At 34.5% G+C, this 23,513-nt stretch overlaps 1 protein-coding gene and 1 long non-coding RNA gene across 2 annotated transcripts; one reads left to right on the top strand and one right to left on the bottom strand.

The window, feature by feature from the left end:
• The first annotated feature begins 647 nt into the window (after positions 1-647).
• On the top strand, positions 648-15,253 carry LOC148625206 (sulfotransferase 1B1-like). Its single transcript, XM_088568576.1, has 6 exons — positions 648-693; positions 2,397-2,575; positions 6,138-6,458; positions 6,719-6,822; positions 11,113-11,284; positions 14,365-15,253. The coding sequence occupies exons 2-6, from the start codon at positions 2,398-2,400 to the stop codon at positions 14,475-14,477; spliced, it is 888 nt and encodes a 295-aa protein (XP_088424702.1). The 5' UTR covers positions 648-693; position 2,397; the 3' UTR covers positions 14,478-15,253.
• LOC148625207 (uncharacterized) lies at positions 8,164-11,116 on the bottom strand. Its single transcript, XR_015919876.1, has 2 exons — positions 10,599-11,116; positions 8,164-8,868 (listed from the first exon to the last, which is right to left on the bottom strand). It is a non-coding gene; the product is annotated as an uncharacterized LOC148625207 (long non-coding RNA).
• Positions 15,254-23,513: the final 8,260 nt, after the last annotated feature.

A 23,513-nucleotide genomic window follows, 5' to 3' on the forward strand; every position in this document is an offset into this window, starting at 1 on the left:
ATGATCATTTTGGAAAGCTCAATGAAAACTGATTTATTCAACGCGTCATACTTTTCCTTTCCTCGTTTGTCTACCCCGGACTTGACTTTTTATGAGCAACTCGGCGGGTGTTTCTAGAAAAGCAGAGGACGTTTACCCTGCCGGTGCATCTGGTCCATGCTCCCAGTTTTTAGTGGAGTCCGAGTTGCTCATTTGCTTTTGTTACTTTGTATGTATGATTTTAGTTACTTCATGTTCTTTGTTGTGTATGTCTGTATTTTTTATGTCTGGTCTTTGTCCATGAATTACATTCTTGTGATTACCACTATAACCTGGGTTCCCTTGATTTCTTTCAAACTATATGTACTGACTTTTTGACCTTTTTTAATGAAAGAAGTATTTTCACTGACATTGTTATAAAGCTGACTTTTAAGTTTCTGTTATAAGAGCATTTATCGGTGATAATATCATTTTACCTGTTTGCCTGAATAAAAATATGAAATAAACAGACGAAATGTTTTCAGGGAAGGTCGAAAATGTACGTACAATATGTTTGTTGTTAACCCAAATGTACATAAGAATATATAGACCGATTTTTTTCGGCAATATTATATCATCTCCTATTGATAATCATATTTTATTTTTAAAAATTCTTCTAACTCCCCAATTGTACCTCATAATCGACGGTTACAAGTTCAGTCGAAACTTTTCGAGGTAAGGAAAGTTATAGTTACAACTTGTTTCGAAAGTTATAAAAACTTAACAATATGATTAATTTGAAAACAACTAATCCGTCTTTGTGCTAATTATATAGACAAACGAGTTACATTTGTGTAATAATTCGCGTAAATGCTCAGTTAGGTTGCTTACTTTTGACTTTACTATAAATAGAAATGGGTTATCAAGGGTAAAATGTATATGACAGGAACACGAAGTACTTCTAGTGAGCACAAGAACTGATGCATTTTTTATTTTTTTTTTTTATATTTTTTTTTGTGCTACTTCCATGAAATTATGTCCACGTCAAAGAAAACAGCTTTTAATATTTGCACAAGTGATGACACTTATATTTAATAATTAATGTTTTCTCTAAATATAAAGTTGTTTCTGTTGTTTGGAGACAATTTCCATGTCAGAAATATGACTGGTACAGGGGCGTAGCTGCCTATACGCAAATCCGCAGTTGCGTACTTTCGGAAAAAGTAACAAAAATAAAAACACACATTTTAAAGATGAAATAAAGTTATTTATCACATATGCATACCATGAATGTAGTATAGGCTCTGAAAAACTGGCTCCGAAATCGTTAAAATTCAGGAGTTTCCCTCAGGGCTTTGCCTTGCCGGACTCACTAGGGGCCTTGAGCGACCCCCCCCCCCAAGACCCCTCGCCGTTATTTTGCGTACAACTAAAACAGAAAAAAATTCATAGATCCGTGTAATGTAGTAAAGTGTACAGATCCATAACGAATATATACTTTAAAACTTGATGAATTTTCAGTGGTATTTTTAGGCAATAAGAGACATTAATGCCCGTTTTTCATATTAGTAAAGACTTTCGATATGGGGATTTCGATATGGCTATACGATGTCAAATGGTTAAAAAAACAGGCAGCAAAAGCTAGCGTTATAAGACTCTATCAATGTTAATGCATGATAAAGGAGTAATAGACAAATTACGCGACCTTAGAAAAGTACACGTACACATCAGATACTTGAGTCGATATGTAGATAACTCTTGTGCATAATGCGTGTAATTTAAACATTCAAGATAAGTATATGGAGCACGTGACAGCTTACAAAATTATTATCTGCATAACAAGCACGTCTCGTACTGTGTAAAAAATGAAGAATGATCTGAACTGATTAATGCAGGCGTCTCTCCTGGATGTATTTTATCTAAAAAAAATGGTAAAATTCAGTGCAGGCAAAAGCTTTTTTGCCTAATGGCAGCTACGCGCCTGCAATGCATTTTGAATCATTTTTGTTTTACAGACCACACAGTTAGTAATTGGCATCACATAATGGAAACAACTCGGGTAGTTGAGCTGTTTACTTCACTGTAAAAAAGGGCATACCACAAAGTCAATACGGGGATATTAAAACGTATGAAAAAATGTCATGTGTAAACAAAAACAAAACCATATAAACAACAAAGAATTCAAGAGCTCAGAAAGTTGCGAAACTATAATAGTTGAACTAAAAAAACTAGATGCATGGACCTGGTGTACAATTAGAGTAATCTTACGTCCTCTGCTTTTGTAAAAACTCTGTAGGCGAGTTGCATAAATAAATTGCTGATTTACGAAAGGATACATGTACATGTGTAACTGTTCACCCTAGTGCTAAAGGCGACACAACCTCTTAGTTAAAAAAAAAAACATGCTTTAAACGTTTCTTTTTACCGGACTTTTACAGAATGCCGGTTACTTATTTGATTGGTGAAGATGGAAGCAAATTAAAGGTCCTGCAAAGTGCAAAAGACGGATTCTACGTACCAACATTTCATATCCCAGAATTTGAACAGGAATTCATGAGCTTACCAGAATGGAAAGCAAGGGACAGTGACATTCTTGTGTCTGCTTATCCTAAGTCTGGTTTGTATTACATTCATTGCTGTGATTTTTATATGTGATTAAAGATCAAAATGAATATTTTCAATGGAATGTCACGACTCGAATATCAATACCGTTTTGGAGAAGCCCTTTAAATTTAGTTTCACATAAGAACAATACAGAAACAGAGGGGAATCACTCATACCATGCCTGTAGTACTCTCATCAAAATAGGTTTGAATGACAAGTGTCCGTGATGTGCGAGTAAGAAAATATCTGCAAATCAGCTTTTCAATCTCAAAAACTACAAATAATATTTTAGTTTGTACGAGAGTTGTACTTTTTACGTTCGTGAAAAAAGATATTTGAAAAAACTGCATTATAGGCAAATATTATTTACATGTCTGTGATTTAGAGATGTTGACTTGGTGTTTATGCCGTGGCAGGGACCCTGATTGCGGCACACAAACCGTAATACATGCTGTTCTTTACACATGATTTTATTATGATAAAATATAAGTTCCATAAAAAAACAGTCTGTTTCTAACAAATGTCATTTAGTAAAATACGAAGATGAAATTTTAAAAATGGCACGTATACAAGAAAAGTGCCAAAAACTAGAAGGGTAAAAGTCTTGTACATTATATCTGTGCTCTCTTGCAATGATAAATCATAATACAGAATGGTGCGGCTGCTAGAGCTAACCAGAAGTGTCAACAGTGTGTACATTATATCTGTGCTCTCTTTTTATCAATGATAAATCATAATACAGAATGGTGTGACTGCTAGACCTAACCAGAAGTGTCAACAGTTTGTACATTATATCTGTGCTCTCTTTTTATCAATGATAAATCATAATACAGAATGGTGCGGCTGCTAGAGCTAACCAGAAGTGTCAACAGTTTGCACATTATATCTGTGCTCTCTTTTTATCAATGATAAATCATAATACAGAATGGTGTGACTGCTAGACTTAACCAGAAGTGTCAACAGTTTGCACATTATATCTGTGCTCTCTTTTTATCAATGATAAATCATAATACAGAATGGTGTGACTGCTAGACTTAACCAGAAGTGTCAACAGTTTGCACATTATATCTGTGCTCTCTTTTTATCAATGATAAATCATAATACAGAATGGTGTGACTGCTAGACTTAACCAGAAGTGTCAACAGTTTGCACATTATATCTGTGCTCTCTTTTTATCAATGATAAATCATAATACAGAATGGTGTGACTGCTAGACTTAACCAGAAGTGTCAACAGTTTGCACATTATATCTGTGCTCTCTTTTTATCAATGATAAATCATAATACAGAATGGTGTGACTGCTAGACTTAACCAGAAGTGTCAACAGTTTGCACATTATATCTGTGCTCTCTTTTTATCAATGATAAATCATAATACAGAATGGTGTGACTGCTAGACTTAACCAGAAGTGTCAACAGTTTGCACATTATATCTGTGCTCTCTTTTTATCAATGATAAATCATAATACAGAATGGTGTGACTGCTAGACTTAACCAGAAGTGTCAACAGTTTGCACATTATATCTGTGCTCTCTTTTTATCAATGATAAATCATAATACAGAATGGTGTGACTGCTAGACTTAACCAGAAGTGTCAACAGTTTGCACATTATATCTGTGCTCTCTTTTTATCAATGATAAATCATAATACAGAATGGTGTGACTGCTAGACTTAACCAGAAGTGTCAACAGTTTGCACATTATATCTGTGCTCTCTTTTTATCAATGATAAATCATAATACAGAATGGTGTGACTGCTAGACTTAACCAGAAGTGTCAACAGTTTGCACATTATATCTGTGCTCTCTTTTTATCAATGATAAATCATAATACAGAATGGTGTGACTGCTAGACCTAACCAGAAGTGTCAACAGTTTGCACATTATATCTGTGCTCTCTTTTTATCAATGATAAATCATAATACAGAATGGTGTGACTGCTAGACCTAACCAGAAGTGTCAACAGTTTGCACATTATATCTGTGCTCTCTTTTTATCAATGATAAATCATAATACAGAATGGTACGGCTGCTAGAGCTAACCAGAAGTGTCAACAGTGTGTACATTATATCTGTGCTCTCTTTTTATCAATGATAAATCATAATACAGAATGGTGTGACTGCTAGACTTAACCAGAAGTGTCAACAGTGTGTACATTATATCTGTGCTCTCTTTTTATCAATGATAAATCATAATACAGAATGGTGTGACTGCTAGACTTAACCAGAAGTGTCAACAGTTTGCACATTATATCTGTGCTCTCTTTTTATCAATGATAAATCATAATACAGAATGGTGTGACTGCTAGACTTAACCAGAAGTGTCAACAGTTTGCACATTATATCTGTGCTCTCTTTTTATCAATGATAAATCATAATACAGAATGGTGTGACTGCTAGACTTAACCAGAAGTGTCAACAGTTTGCACATTATATCTGTGCTCTCTTTTTATCAATGATAAATCATAATACAGAATGGTGTGACTGCTAGACTTAACCAGAAGTGTCAACAGTTTGCACATTATATCTGTGCTCTCTTTTTATCAATGATAAATCATAATACAGAATGGTGTGACTGCTAGACTTAACCAGAAGTGTCAACAGTTTGCACATTATATCTGTGCTCTCTTTTTATCAATGATAAATCATAATACAGAATGGTGTGACTGCTAGACTTAACCAGAAGTGTCAACAGTTTGCACATTATATCTGTGCTCTCTTTTTATCAATGATAAATCATAATACAGAATGGTGTGACTGCTAGACTTAACCAGAAGTGTCAACAGTTTGCACATTATATCTGTGCTCTCTTTTTATCAATGATAAATCATAATACAGAATGGTGTGACTGCTAGACTTAACCAGAAGTGTCAACAGTTTGCACATTATATCTGTGCTCTCTTTTTATCAATGATAAATCATAATACAGAATGGTGTGACTGCTAGACTTAACCAGAAGTGTCAACAGTTTGCACATTATATCTGTGCTCTCTTTTTATCAATGATAAATCATAATACAGAATGGTGTGACTGCTAGACTTAACCAGAAGTGTCAACAGTTTGCACATTATATCTGTGCTCTCTTTTTATCAATGATAAATCATAATACAGAATGGTGTGACTGCTAGACTTAACCAGAAGTGTCAACAGTTTGCACATTATATCTGTGCTCTCTTTTTATCAATGATAAATCATAATACAGAATGGTGTGACTGCTAGACCTAACCAGAAGTGTCAACAGTTTGCACATTATATCTGTGCTCTCTTTTTATCAATGATAAATCATAATACAGAATGGTGTGACTGCTAGACCTAACCAGAAGTGTCAACAGTTTGCACATTATATCTGTGCTCTCTTTTTATCAATGATAAATCATAATACAGAATGGTGTGACTGCTAGACCTAACCAGAAGTGTCAACAGTTTGCACATTATATCTGTGCTCTCTTTTTATCAATGATAAATCATAATACAGAATGGTGTGACTGCTAGACTTAACCAGAAGTGTCAACAGTTTGTAGATGAAAGGACAAAACTAATGTTTAATATACAAGCTTTTGCTCTTTATTTTCATTCAGGTACGCATTGGATTTGGGAGGTTGTGAGCATGCTGGTTCAACGGGAAGCAAAAAGAATAGACGCTATAAAAGAATGGAGTATGATAGAGGGCATGCGCCAAAAAGATTTCGACAGCCTTTCCTCTCCCAGAATTATTAATACACATGTCTGTTTTCGGCATCTGCCGAAAGACTTTAAAAATCGTAAATGTAAAATCTTGTACATGATCAGAAATCCAAAAGATGTTGCTGTTTCATTCTATAATCACCATTCTAAAGTTATGGAGTACCAATACAGTGGCACATGGGAACACTATCTTCCTAGATATATAAAGGGTGATGGTTCGTACTTCATTTTCTTTTTATAATCCGTGATTATTAAACTAATGACTGAACTAGTGATGAATCGTATTTAATGATATTATATGAATCATATTCATTAGAACAGTTTGTCATAAAAAAAATATTTGAAACCCTCAAAGGTAATGATTTTGTAGGACTTCTTCAGCATTCGTGTCCACGATTGGAGGTGAGAATACATGTATATGACATTTTTTTACAATGTGCCGTTTAATGAATGGGTTTGTCACTTCTTTTTACAGTGGACTATGGTTCTTGGTTTGATTACACATTAGATTGGGAGAAAATGATGGCTGACAACCCAGAGTATCCTATCCACACCTTATCTTATGAATCCATGAAACAGGTTTGTGTATTGCTACTTCTGTGGTCAGTTGTAAAAGTCGTTTTGAAACCTGCAATCTATTATTAGTATAAATAAGAATAATGGACCCTTACGGAGCATGTAAATAAAAAAACACGTCATTATGACAGGATGTTTCACTTTCCTGAAGATCTGACACCCACCATATATCAGCTTCCGTAATCAGAGCCTGGAGTGGTCTGGAACGTTTTTGCCGTATGTGTCCTTGTTTGATGAGTGGTTTTCGAAAAGTCTTAATTGAGGATTCACCTTAACTTTGAGCGTGTTCATAAGATCGCTTAGAGCATGCCTTTGGGTGGACACAAGCCTGTTAAACACTTCAATTTCGTTCATTGAAACAGATTCGATGCATTCCCTCCTGAATGCTACTACTGTGCATTGGCCAAATCAGGCGCTTTGACACTAGTCAGTAGTACCATACTCACGATCTTTTTTAAACAGTTTTTTTCAGATTTGAGAAAAAAGATCATACGTTCCTAAATTCCCCAATTTGTAATGATTTAAGACATGTATTGCTCATGTTGTATCACATTCAATAGTTTCACCATCTTTATGTCATAGTATGATAAATATCGTGGTAATAACGATTGTTGTTAAATACGTCAGTTAATGTAAACTACATTTTACACTGACGACAGTTATCTCTTTCTAACTATCTAATCTTTATCCTTTACAACTACATGATACCTGGGAAAAAAATTATTGACAGCGTGCATCACTACTCATTTAGCTAAGACCCATCTCCATATTATGTTTATTTCCGTTTCAAGACAAAGTTATATGCGGATCCAAAAAGGGGTGGTTCGGTCCTCTTATATGATATAAATGTTCTAATATGTTAATTTTGAAAATACTCAGAAAACAATATATAAGCGTTTTCCACATTTTATCCTTGGGTAACATTTTGACCCGTGTTTGGGCGCATCCTTTTGTAATAATGTGGACTGTAGCTATTATAAACAAGTATATGGCAAGCCGTTGTGGAATTTATTCCCCATTTATTGATATCAATAAATATTTAATAAAAATGTTAATAAATATTTATCAACGTGCATAAATGATTTATTAATATCAATAAATAAATGAATTATTAACACGTTGATAATTATTTATTAACATGCTGATAAATAATTTATTAATAACAATAACCATACTTAAAAAAGAAAATGGAATTATCTCCAGACTCCTTTTTAATTGAATGATATGTAATAGTGTCTACTTGAACCAACCAGACAGGTGTTTAAAGCATGCAAATTGGCCTCCAGTCTGTTCTTAATGAAAGCATGGCTTCTGCCCTTTTTTTTAGAATATTAATGACAAAAATACACGCAAACAAGATTTATTTACAATTCATAAAAGATACATTCAAATTCTTCTTTTAAAACTTGTAGTTACATTTGATACATGTACATGCTTTATCTTATATGCTCCTTATTATTAATTATCATCAACTTCAATGTTATTTTTAGCTCAAGGAAACAACAATTTTGTTCATATTTACATTAACATTCCCTAGTTTTTTTTATCTTGTGTTGAAATTGCCATTCAGAGTCAGTGTACACTAGTCCTAATTTGGTCTATCCCCCAATCACAATGACTTCATGTAGGCTGGATTTCAACTGCAAAGACTAGTACAGCCAAAAAATGTAAAACATAATAAAAATGATCATTTTCATTAATATACATTGTATATAAATATAATGTTCATTGTAATTCAGTACATGCACTGGAGCATATTTCCAAAATTCAAAATTCATTCAGGAAAGATGATACATGTATGTATTAGACATATACAGTAAGCTCAATATTTGTAGGTATCATTGCTTCTTTCACACCAAAACAGTTTTTTGAATATACATCCATACTACTTGGAGAAGCTGAGTCCAGTGTTTTTTGACTGCTTAGTCACTTCAAATGTCTTTGAAAAATGTACTAACTTCATTGCTGACTATTGTACTTGTGTGCTCCTTCTGGCTTTTGTCACTAAATCATCATCCTGAACTTATTCTTCACTTCACAGCCTTCATCCTGAAAGTTAAACAAGGATTAAAAGTTCCTTCATGTTTAAAATACTTGGGCTTGTGTTTGACTGAGAAGTACAATCTGAATATAATTACACATATGCAGATGGTGTACATCAATCAATACAAATACATGTACATTGTACATACATGTATAGAACAAAAACAATGAAACACAAAACATTGATAATGTAATGTTGATAAAAACAAAAATATATCAATGTTTTATAGTAGTACAATGAGGTATTCAGTTTTTTTTTGCCCCCATCAAATGTCTTGAGAGAATACCAGATTACTTATTGATGTGATGCTTTATTCAGAATAAAATAAGGAGAAAGGTCTATTGTTACTCTTCGATTTTGAGAAGGCTTTTGATTCAACTGAATGGGATTTCATTAAAAAAGCACATCAAAATTTTAATTCTAGTGAATCTCTTTGCGACTGGGTCAATATTTTATCAAGGGGCAAAAAGTTGTGTGATAGATAATGGACACTTATTAAATTTCTTTTAATTAGAAAGAGGATGTCGTCAATGTGACCCTCTCTCACCTTATTTGTTTATAATTGGAGTTGAACTGTTAGCTATGGAGCTGAAATTAACATAAGGAGTACATTTGTACATGTGGCTGACAGTAAAACCACACTAAGCCAATATGCAGTTAATACATTTTTATTTCTTGATGGTAGAGTTTCATCTTTAAGAGAATCACTTCAATGTTATTATTTTGATTTGATATCTGGGCTAAGAATGAACACCTTAAATACTAAAGTGATTTGGGCAGGTAGTAAAAGTTTTCAAATTTGATCTTATGCCATGACATAAAACTTGATTGGTCAATTTTCAAACTTTAGGTATCTTAGCATAGATTGTTCATTATAGTTAAGCCCTATGGTATTATTATACATGTAAGCTGACACTTCAGGTAAAATCACTGTTCTGAGCCTTTTCTTTACTAAAGGTGAAATTAGAAGTATCAAAGAATATTAACAATATTAACAATCCATTTTGGAAAGATGTGTTTTAATTTTTTTTTAAACATATTTTATTAAGAATTAGTTTGATTACAATAAATTACAAAACATAATAGTAATAAGACAGGATTCGGAAACAAGCATAGCTTAAACAAAGACCGTCTCCTTATAAAAAAAGCACATGTTCTATTGCACACTCACATGTTGAAGAATATGATATGTGGGGAGGAGAAAATACAGTATTTAGGAAAAAAGGGTGAAATGCATTAATAACGTGTTTTATGCTTTATCATTATCTAAACCAATACAAAAAAAAATATGCAGCAGTCAAAAAGTGACTAATGGTTTTGGATCCTGACTTAGACTAGAGCTTAAAACCTTCTTTATACATGTACATGCATCAAGAATTAATTGTTGGATACATGTATGTCATGAATGAAGATGTTATTTTGATGAATTTACAGAGTTAACTCAACACTGGACTTAATACTGACATATAAAAATTAAAAGCATTTTATGGCAACCATTTTGGCTTTAATTTCTGAAAACTTGCGACTAAAACTGGCTGCTGGTGATTTTCTAGCGGCAGAATTTTGATAGCCAGAGAAGCCCCTGATTGGTGGTCACCTCGTCTTCCTTACGGTGGCTTACCACAATTTTTTTTATATGAAACAAATGTCTGTGCTTAAAATTGCTCCCCTCCGCCCTTCACTTGTATACTAAACATTTTTAACCTTCATTCGGCTCGAACAAGATCCAACATACCTGTATTAGGTCGATCAGCTTTGAAACTCTCTGCCATACTTTGATTTGATTGTAATCTTCTGCTTCTGACAAACAATGTAAACAATAACAACTGGAAAACTTCGCGCTTTAAACTTAATCTTCCGTGCGCTTGCTAACATTGTAAATGATGAGAATTACAAATACTTTTCTGACCACGATTAAAGAGCGTATGTGGCGCCCTCTTTATTGACACGTTATTAATTCAGCTATTTATTGATATCAATAAATGATTTAATAACATGTTAATAAATATTTATTAACATGTTCAATTTCGGGTAGATTCTTCATATGCTACTGTTATAATTTGTTTTATTCTGTATTTATATTTCTCGGATTCTGTCATTCTTTTAACATTCATCTGCCTCATTTATTTCTGCAATGAAAACCAGAAAGATCCCTGCTTTGATTCTTTTTCTTCAATATTTTGCTCCCTGGATTTTGCTCCTTTGATTTTGAATTCGTTCCTTTAATATACGAAACACTTTGATTTCAGAACGGTATCGAAGAAATCCGTCGTCTAGCAAAGTTTTTAGAGATCGATGCATCTGATGACTTGATCAACGATATCAATGATATGTGTTCATTTGATAAGATGAAAAAAGAGAAGAATAAACACGAAGAGCCTCACGAATGGAAGGACAATCAGCCAGGAATGTACCGCAAAGGTAAATAATTTCAATCAACGATGGGTCATTAAAACATTGCATGTATGTATGTAAGATGATTAAGATGCATTTTTTATGAAAGTGAAAGCAAGAAGACCATGATATGAACAAAGAACGAGATACTCATAATTTGGGGATTAAGACTATACCAGAAAATTTATCTAAAAGAGTACATTGGTGATCTCTGTAAGGAGGGTTATACGATGGTACATTTGTTGTGTGTCTCCATATCTGTTCCCTTTTCTATACAGGAATAAAAAAGAAATCAAAGACTGAAGTCTTCAAAGTCGCTAATCGTCAAATTTTTTATGCCACTGATTTGAGCTTGCTTTCAACATCCAAATTGGCATGAATGCGATATGCTATAAAATTGGGTGACTTCCGTTAGACTCTTGGTTCCCTTGATATGATTACTCTTTCATAACATAACCGTGATGACCCGAATCAAATCGTCTGGTTACCAGAAAGTGCGGGTAATGTTTTCGTTCCACAAGTTTCTCTCAATTTTTTAGCGATCTTTGGGTCGTTTATGATATTGACCAGGGAACCAGATTAGAAACCAGATTAAACAACTGGCAATGGCTATATATAGAAATCAGGCCCTGATAATGTATATGACCTATCAAACTGGTTCACAATTGCACAAAATGAGATGTTCGATAAAATATACAAAGAACGAGTGGAGAACTCAAAAGTAGTTGTGAAATTTAGTTAATGATATTTTAGCTGTTTATATTGTTAAATCCACACGACCTATATATATCCAAGATAGTAATGATAGCTGTTTACACATAGGCGTGAAATAATTTGCTCAAGATAATTGCTGGTGCTATTCATTTTACTATAAGGAAGCTGTTATTTGAATTTTATGGGAGCTTAGCGGGGATCAAATATGAAATAAAATGGCTTGAATATAATTCATGGAAAAATAAATTCTATATATACAACGTCTCAGAATGTGACGATTCTATTCGTAACACTGCTCCATCGGATCAAATTGATGCAGGGAAGATGATGTAAGTATAGAAGGATCTGAAAAATTCCCAACGATGTTAGAACTGTCAAATTTCCTTGTGCAAGCGGTGTTGCCATAGCTGTCACAGCGGTACGAGGTCGAGTCCCGCGGAGGGAACGACCAAAAATATGCTTCGCAAATTTGACAGTTCTAACATCATTGGGAATTTTTCAGACCCTTCTATATATATATATATATATATGTGATGTTAACATAGAGAAGGGTCTGAAAAATTCCCAACGATGTTAGAACTGTCAAGTGCGAAGCAAATTTTTGTTCGTTCCCTCCACGGGATTCGAACTCTTACCGCTGTGACATCACCGCCTGCACAAAGTCCAGCGCCCTGGACCACTCGGCCAGCCAGGCTATATAAAAATATAGCTTTCGCTGGCAGGGTCATTCTTCCTCGTAGGATTAATCTAGGGTTGTAACTTCGTACACGATGTATGGTAGTACGGGACAGCTCATCTCGGTGTTATTATGTAAGATAGAGGCCAGCGAAAGCTATATTTTTTTTTATATAGCCTAGTTGATCGAGTGGTCTAGGGCGCTGGACTTTGTGCGGGCGATGTTGTCATAGATGTCACAGCGGTACGAGTTGGAGACCCGCGGAGGGAGCGACAAAAACAAAAAATTTGCTTCGCAAATTTGACAGTTCTAACATCGTTTGGATTTTTTTTAGAAGGGTCTGGAAAATTCCCATCGATGTAAGAAGCTATATATATATATCAGGACCCTGATAATGTATATGACCTATATAGTACGTTGCATTGATCCCCTGTGTCTAAATCCGAAACTGGGTTATGTTCAGTGCTAACCGATCATTTCATTTTTTTTTTTTTCGTTCTCATACAAACAAAAACACACGTAGAAAACATGTGTATGATATTTAAAAGGTACATTTTGATCTCGTATATGAAGCTAAAACTATGAAGCTATGACGGTAAACACGTCACCGATAAGCAGCTTAATGTGGAGTAGTAATATATAATTATGCAAATCATATGCGAATGTAACGTAATGATATTATAATGCAAGAAGTCGCTCACAATATTTATAGCGACTTAAAAATGAGACTGGACTCCACAAAACTATGGAGTTATTGCAAGTTTAGTTTAGAAGAACTACTCTGCCTCGCTAGTGTCCAATATCAATAAAGCTGTAGTATGACACTATTTACGGTCCGATGCGCAGCTTATAAAAGTTGTTTTGAGATTTAATGTATTATTGTATTTCATTTGATATTTGACCCTATGTCATTGTGATATTTGGTCTGATTAAGAAGACTGGCGTCCAATTCTAACTGATAGTCGGATGTAGTGTGATATTATCAGTGTTTTGAAACCATTTGATCGTTTAACAAAATTGATATTAAATATAAATATACTCGAAAGAAAATCTTCTGTCGTGAGGTTGATTTAAGTGCCAGTTTCAGGGTTCAGTTGGTGATTTTAGTCATTTACTTTAGGGTTTAGAGATTGCCGAATATATGGTAATCTCAATTTGAAATCCCAACATTTCGACTGTAATTCAAGTGTCAATGCTTATTCTGGTCATAGTAATTGGTTCATTCTATCGAGATGAACGATATGGCTCGGGCTGTTATAAAACATATCGGTGAAAGAATAATGAAACCCTCAGTAGATTTTCGTTAAACTTAAGAACAAGGTTATACTTTTCATGGCAAGATGCCTTTAATGATAGCTTTAAAAGGTACTGCAACGGGCCAATAACATAGTCAGGTACATGCAGTTCATAGCTTCAGCCGATAAACACGTGATTGGTTTCTGTAAATTCACTGTCTTCTTACCAGTAATGCACATTTAACGCACATCCACGTTCTGACCAACGAGTTACAGTACAGTGTTACCCGCTACAGCGCGACAATCGAACATCCTGGGTCTCATCAAGTTTCCAATCACATGTTGCATGCTTTACGTATATCTTTGTTATACATTATTGTTTAAGTTAATAGTGATCTTGTCTGTAATAGGTTATTCGTTTACACTTTGAACCATGCATCGATCACAGTATTTTTGTTTTGTTTTATTTTTTGTAATTACAGGACAAGTTGGAGACTGGAAAAACTGGTTCACAATTGCACAAAATGAGATGTTTGATAAAATATACAAAGAACGAATGGAGAACTCAAAAGTAGTTGTGAAATTTAGTAAATGATATTTTATCTGTTTAAATTGTTAAATCTACACAATCTATATATCCAAGATAGTAATGATAGCTGTTTAGACATAGGCGTGGAATAATTTGCTCAAGATAATTGCTGGTGCTATTCATTTTACTATATGGAAGCTATTATTTGAATTTTATGGGAGCTTAGTGGATATCCAATATGAAATAAAATGGCTTTAATATAATTCATGGAAAAAATAAATTATACGGAGACCAACTGTGGAATACTTAAATCTGTAAAGAAACCTAGTTTTAGTGATGAAATGGGAATCTTAGGATGTCTCAGACGATCACTAATTTTTAACCAGTTTATGCCATGAATGCATCATAGACGGAATAACACGCAAAAATTCTGAAGTACGAACTCATTTTAAAACATCAGAAATAAACTCTAATGACACCAATTTTAAACAAAATTCTTAAAAATTGTGTCTATTTTAACATTCTCATTACGAGACAAGTGATCACCACCTGAGATGTCCGCTGGCCGAGATGTCCGGATCTCCGATAAGATACCTCTTCAATAACACAATATAAGAGTGTAACCATTTCATATCGTGGAAAAATGCAGGGCACATAAGTAGGATTGGTTTTCAAACTTTTATTAACAAAGGTTCAATCTCGGCAGAGGAGGTAGTACCCTTGTCAATAATACATGTAGGTACATAAAGGTATATTTTTTGAACCCCTTTGTTTACATGATTCAGAATTGTTTATATATACATTGTATCTTCATTTGTAATAAATATACGTCAATTAACATACTGAATTCTTCATCGTTTTTAATTAATGTTCTACTGTAGATTAATCTTTCGAAAACATGGTAAAAAGTAGACAAAAATAAAACCTATTGCAACCCAAATTCTTATTTAAATTACATTGTACTACTTCAAATGATCAAGTCTACGACAAAGAATAAAATGTCTCATTTTCGTGTTTTATTGTACTATGTTTTCAGTTTTCTATCTCGGGTTTTTCTCTGTTCCCTGTTTGTTATGGCTAACGAAGGTCCAGAATTGCCAGACTGCTTGACGCAGAAAGTTTATACTGTGCCCGAAATCTGTAACAACAAGTCTGACCCTGTAAGAATTACAAGGAATAGGTTCCGTTTCGACCAATGCGACCTTACTGTATAACTAAATATAGAAAATTGTTTACAGATGTTTTCTGAGTATTCAACAAAAATTTATGATTTTTATCGCTTGATTTCCGGTGGTTAAACTTCTTTTTTATGTAAATAAAAGACTTTAAAATATTTTAAAACACATGTTTAGCTTGTTCACATTTGCGGTGGCTTTCAACATGTCAGATGCTAGAGGTTAGGATGGCACCAAGTGAGCAAATAGATTGCCGGACAACCTCTAGCACTGCTGGAGTAGGGTAAGACTGAATAAAAAGCGAAATCTGGCAGAGCTTTCAGCAGCATGTCTTCTTGAGCGCACGCATTCAACTACTTCCAATACAAAGTTCGCGTATTTTCGTTTCTTCGTTAAAAAGCGTTTATTATAATTTATGGTCTTCAATAATTATATTTCAGATCTAATACTTTTTTTCGTTTCCGACATGTCTTGGAGTAGGCCTTTCTGGCTAAAGATAGAAACAGTAAAGACTAGAAGTGACAAGAACCATCAAGATGTCTAGAAAAAGCGACAAGAAAATTTTTAGATAAATCTGTATACCCGGTATTCAACTTCGTTCTCTTACAGACTAAATCTGCCTCATATTAGAAACGGTATAACAATGAAATCATTATCAGTTACATGAAATGCTAGACATTAATATACTTACTTATTTCTTGAACTCAAAAAGCATGCAAAGACTCCACTTATTCTTGATCCAATGGTCTTTGCTTTCCTATTCCTTGTACTTCTTACTGTGTCCGACTCGTTACTCGTTGTTGTTTACAGATTTCGGGCACAATATCAGCTTTCTGTGTCAAGCAGTCTAGTAGCTCTACGTCTCCATTAGCCATGTATATAGCAGTCAAGATATCTGCTCTTTCTGTGTCACTTGATTTTGCAAGTCCCTGAAATGTGTTCGAAATATCGTTACCATTAATATCTTTCCCTGTTTGCTCTGTTCCATAATCTGGTTCCATGTCGTATTATTATTATTACTATTTTATTTATTTATTTATTTTGCTTCTTGTTTTCTTTCCCTTCAAAGAAGGTAAAAACTAATCACCTTGCCAAGAACACATAAACAAATAGAATGTTACCGGTAACAGAATAACTGAACGAACGTAGAAAATGAAACTTATCATGAATATGCTTATTCTTTTATAATTATATAAAAACATTATATATATTGTATTGCAGTAAAGATAAGAATATGTTGTGATTTCACAATATAAACCGTAATTTTAAGTCAAGAGCATGTTTCGTCACCATGTAATGAAATTCAGCTCTTTACTTGTAAGTTTTTTGCGGTTTTTTTTTATGGTGAATATATTCCACTTCTTGTGTTCTATATTTTTGGGTTGTTTGGTTTTGTAAAACTTTACTAACTATATAGGGCCCTAAAAGTGCTTACCGGCTAGTACGAGTCATACACTTAGTCCCCCCTGACCGTGTACCTCTCCTTTTTTCATTTGGATATTGATATGTCCCAACCTAACAACCAAATATAAAATAAAATCAAAGACTGGAGTCTTTCTGAGTCAAGCAGTCTGGTAGATCTACATCTTCCTTAGCCATGTATATAGCAGTACAGCTATCTGTTCATTCTGTGCCACTTGTTTTAGCAAGTCCCTGATGGAAAAGGAAAACTATTGATCAAACTTTACGGCAAACGTGATGAATTTCCTTTCAGAATTGTCAACTTTCCTTTCATCTGTGGCAACATCCCTTCAGTACCTGCGTATGGAGTTTTCACATCACAACTCTTAAAGTTATACCAGAGCTTTCCGTAACTACGCAAACTTTTCGTATCGCGCTAGACTTCGTACAATTAGGTTTATGTTGCTACAAGATTGAAGTCATCACTACAGAAGTTTTATGGTCGTCATCATGAACTCGTGGATCATTACGGTGTATCCATCTGCACCATGAAAACTGATTTGTTCAACGTGTCAGTTTTCCTTTTCTATTTCGTCTACCCCGGACTTGACCTTTTTTGAGCAACTCAGCGGGTGTGTCTAGAAAAGCAGAGAACGCTTACCCTACCGGTGCACCTGGTCCATGCTACCAGTTCTTAGTGGAGTCCGAGTTGCTCATTTACTTTTGTTTCTTTGTATGTATTATTTAGTTACTTTACGTTCTTTGTTGTGTTTGTCTGTTTTCCATGTCTGGTTTTGTCCCTGGATTACATTCTTTTGTTTTTTCCACCACTGGGTCGATACCGCTGCTTTGTCCCCGAGGATAGCATCAACCCAGTAATATGATTAATGGTTTTAACAAGAGGAATGCATGAAAAACTGGCTCGGACGTCGCATGGTATAAAAAGGTCCGAACCTGAAAACAGACCGGACACACTTTTGTCTTGTAAGACTGTGGTGTCCCAAGATAGGAATCATTGCACGCTCATATCTGGTGTGGATAGTGCCCCGACAATTCCAACAAAAAGTACCCAATCACTCGTTCAGTCTGCAGACCATCTATTTCAGTACAAAAATTCTGATTATTTCAAAGTAATCAAACCATGTTCCATGACTTTAAATGATATATTTGACTGCAACGATGACGAACCACATTGTACTATATCAAAATGTGGTATTAAAAATTGCAAAACGTGCAACATTATAATCACCGACTCTTTCTTCACTAGTACCTTTCGAACAAAATTTTTTCACACAAGAAGTCGACTAACTCAATATATGGATTAGAATGCAACTTATTCGGTCTAGTATATGTCGGTGAAACACAAGAACGATTAAACAAACGAATATACGGTTATCGTTCGGGAATTAATACCACCAAATTCCCGACAGTTTACCATTTTAATCAACAAGATCATTCAATCCTCTTTATGAAAGTTCGTATTCTTGAAAAAATTTACCATCCAACAAACAGTCCCGTCATAAGTAAAAACTATCGAAGTTTCAGAGTTGCTAATCGTTAAATATTCTATATACTACTGATTTTTGCATGCTTTCAACATCCGAAATGGCACGAATGCGAAATGCTCTAAAATGGGATGACTTCCATTAGTACTTGAATCCCACTCTTTCGTAACTGTAATCATGAATGTTTTTCAATCAAACTACTGTTTACCAGGAAGTACGAGTAATGTTTTCGTTCCACAAGTTTCTCTCAAATTTTTAGCGATCTTTCTGTCGCTGATGATATTAACCAGGGAACCAGATTAAACAACTGGCAATGGGCATATATATAGAAATAGGGCCCTGATGATGTATATGACCTATATAGTCAATTGTAACGAGCCCATGTATGCGAATGGAAAACTGGGTAATGTCCAATGCTAACCGATCATTTCATCTTTTAATGTACACTTCATGTTCTCAAACAAGCAAAAAAAACACACGTAGAACACCTGTGTGTGTTATTTAAGGGGTACATTTTTTTATCTCGTATGGAGCTAGGACTAAGAAGCTATGACGGTAAACACGGCTCCGATCAGCAGCTTAATGTTGAGTAGTAATATATTATAATTATGCAAATCATATGCGAATGGAAAGTACTGAAATACGACTGCAAGAAGTCGCAAACAATATTAGCGATTTAAAAAGAGAAGGGTCGTGGGTCATAGAAAATACGGACTATCATACACCCTGTCTGAGGCTAGACCGTGTGCTTTCTTGTTGTTTTGCGTGGATGGTTGTCTAATGGAAATTTCCCTCACGCTTTTGCCTCACTGTTGATGACTTAAGTTAAAAGAAAGGATAGAAAGTATACTCCATGTGGACGTTCCTTGGTCATTCAGTTTGCCCTTAAAATTTTAACTGGGTTGTGGTATAACGCTTTGAATGCCAGTATTGAACACGTGTTTTGTACGCTACGGTGTGTCTTACCCGTTTGCATTTTGAAGGTCGTAATAATGTCATGATATCTGTTGATCACAAGTAAACTGTTTTAATACTTATTTGATTGTTTGAGAAAAACATAGTTACAAAAGCTATTTAGAGCTGATCTCTGGCTATCTTCCAAAGTAGTCATACAGTCACCATGCTGGATAAAATGTAATATAATTTTTCAAATCTCAGACATCCAATACAGCACTTGTAATAAATATTACGGATTAATAAAACTAGGTTGAGTCCTCTATGTTTCTGAGGACAATAGAATTGTGAAATCTTATATAAGTCGACGACCTCTCAATGAAATTGTGCTCGAGGAATTGAGAAAACTGCTGGGTCGATCGAAATGGAATTTGGAATATGGCCTCAAAAACTTGGATGCCCTTCTTTTACCAAGAATCTCCTGGATCCACACCTGCTCACCCACGTTTTATGCTTTTTACGCTTTTTTAATGTTTTTGTTAGGTTTTAAATAGTGTTTTACTTGGTCATGTATTTATAATGTAGATAATCAAACCCATCCACTAAACAATTTCAAAAATCATTAGTTTGACAGACTTAGTAAAAAAAGTTATAATGCGATTTTCCTGTAAATAAGAAGACATATATAAGTTACATGGCAAAGAGGCACTAGGAAATTATAACATTATAGTATTACTATCAACTCTTGCTTATTTGCGTGTGCATGTACATCTGCAATAACAACAATTTCTCCTCCGCCAACTTGTCTTGAAAGTTCACCTACAAGTGATATTTTTAAATTGGTTACAAAAATACATGTATGATGAAAACGAATTTTCAAACAGATAGCTTATATTTGCTACCATGAATGCTTTTCATGAAAATCTGTCACAACCTACTCTTTCATGTTTGTTCTTTAACTGTGAAGAGTCCATCGGAACTACTCGGTCTTTAAAAAACGTAAAGGAGGGAAGCTGAGGAGTCCCGATTTAGTACTAAGTAAACAATCTTCTTTATAAATATCAGACAGTAGATGATACATGCAAGTCAAAAGCCCACAAAGTCCACCTTATTTCCAATTCAATCAAAGGCCATATAACCAGTCAGTTGACGCACTTTCGAAACAAAACTAATGCATACCGTATATGAAATTGGCGTTTTGCGAGAGTTATTGTTCTTGATTTGGGTAGTTTAAGAGGGAGATGAGTGTATAATTTTCTCCAAAATACGAGTCTGTGTGCAGAAAAGACTAAAGTTACGTAAAAATGCCGTTAAAAACAAAAAAAAAGCATCATTGATCGGGGAGTTTTTCTACACATTGTATCACCGCTACCATTGGCAGTGTTTAAATTTTAATGTTATTCCTGTGAGAGTGTGATAGTTGTTGCTCACTCAAAAGCATCCAAACGAATCTTTCCTCAGCATTTATCAATTTATTTTTTAATCGGGCGTGTTAAAACCGCGGATTAAAATGTTTCTTATTTAACATGCATGATTACTGATTTTTGACATTGTTGTCCTAAAATGGATCTAAACACTCTCTCCGACTTTTTGTCTTTTTCTGATCCAAATTTCATCCCAAGCACCACCAAATACATCTAACATTTATTATTTAACAGAAGCAGTGTCCGTAACTTTGATTTTTTTGTTGTTCTCCTTAAACATAAACGTTTGAAATCAGTATCGGCTCTGGAGTAAAGAAAATTAATCCGTCACCGAGCTGAGCGAACTGCACAAATATTCACTGTTACTTTGTTTCATTTCGATTACATGTAATGAGAATTCAGCCCACCAACGAATTGGCCTCTGACAAATAACTTGCTTCAAGTCTTTACGGCAAAACTATCCAGTGACATACGACTGAGAATGTCTAAGTTTGTAACGTGTTTACTTTGCTGTTGTTATAGATTGTAAAGGAATCTATTGAGTTTCGTGCTGTATACTTGCATGATCAATGTTGGACGGATTTATTATGGAAATTATTTAAAAATTTTACTTTTTTTCAGAAAAGTAATTAAAGATTGTAAATTTTGCTTAAAATCTAAGTCTACATGAGCATTGAATTGATTGATTGATTGATTGATATCTGTTTCATGTCAATTGTACTGTTTTATTAAGAGTTATTTTTTCACTGCTCCCAAAAGTCGCCACTTCATTGATAGATGAAGATGATAATGATTTATCGCTTACCTATTTTCTTCTCAACTCTTGCTGCGAAGATAATATACGGCTCTCTATTGCTGAGTAAAACATGCGTCTGGCTGTGGTTGAATTACTTCTAGGTTGGTCGATGTTGGCCTCGTCGCCGATTCATCAGAGTAAACAAGGGAACCAAGACTCGAAACAAACGTAAATGAGCAATCGGGACTCCACTGGATAAGGGGCGCCGAATGGGTCTCTTGTGGTTTTGGGTAATGATTGTTTTACTTCATTTTGGCCTTTTACACAAACTGGTTTAAAGAGTGTGTGGCAACCAATATCCAAAAAGATACAAGTCTGTATAATGATGAGGTATGTACAGAAAAAGGAGTGTCAAGACTTGTTTTGTAAAGGGAGTGTAGGAGAGTGAGAGGTATAGAATAGTTTAGTTTGAATGTGATGAAGTCCTAGAGGTTTTTGCATTAAAGGAAGAAGACCACTTATGGAGACATCATGTATCTTAGGTGACGTATGGCCATGACAGCTTTTCGTCTTGGAATTTTGTCAAATAAATTCATCTTATTTATGCTATTGTTATATTGGTTTGAAAAGTTTCCATTATCTTTTTTTTTTGTCATTGCACCGTAAGGTATTGCAGTACCCAAGGTATTCCTCTCTTTCCCTACGATAGTTTTTACTCAAGTCGGGACTGTTCGTTTTCCAATGAGAGGATTGAATGATCTTGTTGATGAAAATGTTGATGAACTGTCGGGAATTTGGTGGTATTAATTCCCGAACGATGACCGCATATTCTTTTGTTCAATCCTTCCTGTGTTTCACCGACATATACTAGATCGCATAAGCTGCATTCTAATCCATATATGAAGTTCGTCAATTTGCAACTCAAGCCATCCTGATAAAGTATTACTTACTTTTTTCAACCATATGAGATCCGCGGTCACTATATCCAACGAGAGGCCTTCTTATATAATCGTGATGACAGAATTCATTTGCATATTCTGTTTTGCATACAAAATTGACTTTTGTGATAGAAAATTGAAATTTGTCCCACAAAATTGAATATTGTCTCATAAAATTGACTTTTGTCTCACAAATTGACTTTTGTTATTTAAATTCCATATCAGGTAATAAAAGTCAATTTTCTATGCAAATAAGTTAATATTTTCACACCTAATTGAGTAGCGGGGCACAATTTGTTTCCACTGGAATGCCGACCGTCTGTTGAAAAATGCGTTTACCACACTGGAAAAATATGTCGTCAATAAAAATATAGTTCCAGTATTTTGACTTCATCTTCGATATTTGGAATCGTTTCTTACAAAGTATGAAGACTCTCTACCAAGTACTATGTATTTGTATCTTGGTAGAGCGTCTTTTTTGGAGTAACAACGATGTATGATGGTTTTTGGGTCGGAATTTCGACAGAGTTTTGGGAATTGTAAAGGTTTGAGAAAAGTTAATAATATAGCATTTAGACGTCCCCAGTATTTACTAAGCTTCCGGTTCCAGATTTCGATTTCGTGTTCTGGAAGACACCTTGGGATATTGTTTAATCCATTGGAGTATCATCGTAATGATATTTTTGCTACCGATTTTTACCAAATGTCATACATGAATGCATTCCATATGTAAAGTTTTTGGAACTGTTTTTGAAGACAGATATAAAAGTTGGTTGAACAAGGGCTGCGGTTCCTGGTTTAAATGAAAATATTTTGTTCCTTCCACCTCTTATTCATACCAAGCTCAGAAAAGGTTCTAAAAGTAAATGAAAGGTGTCATTCTTGTTCCCCGCAAAGTTGCTCATGACAGTACTTTAGCGTCAGTGTAATACAACGCGCGTTTTTTTGTTTTCTTTTGTTTGTTTGTATCTAAAGTTGCTTCTTTGGGAAAAAACACGATTTAAAAACATCCTGTTCGTTTAAAGAAAA

The sequence above is a fragment of the Perna viridis genome, chromosome 2, assembly GCF_037379345.1.
Source record: "Perna viridis isolate PV_CMFRI_1.1 ecotype Kerala chromosome 2, ASM3737934v1, whole genome shotgun sequence".
In the NCBI taxonomy this organism is placed as follows: Eukaryota; Metazoa; Mollusca; class Bivalvia; order Mytilida; family Mytilidae; genus Perna; species Perna viridis.

Bases quoted from the DNA above. Each gene is read 5' to 3' on its own strand.
- LOC148625206 (XM_088568576.1), top strand. From the start codon at position 2,398: ATGCCGGTTACTTATTTGATTGGTGAAGATGGAAGCAAATTAAAGGTC. The intron at 2,576-6,137 runs GTTTGTATTACA...ATTTTCATTCAG, and splicing joins GTCTGCTTATCCTAAGTCTG to GTACGCATTGGATTTGGGAG. The intron at 6,459-6,718 runs GTTCGTACTTCA...TTCTTTTTACAG, and splicing joins TAGATATATAAAGGGTGATG to TGGACTATGGTTCTTGGTTT.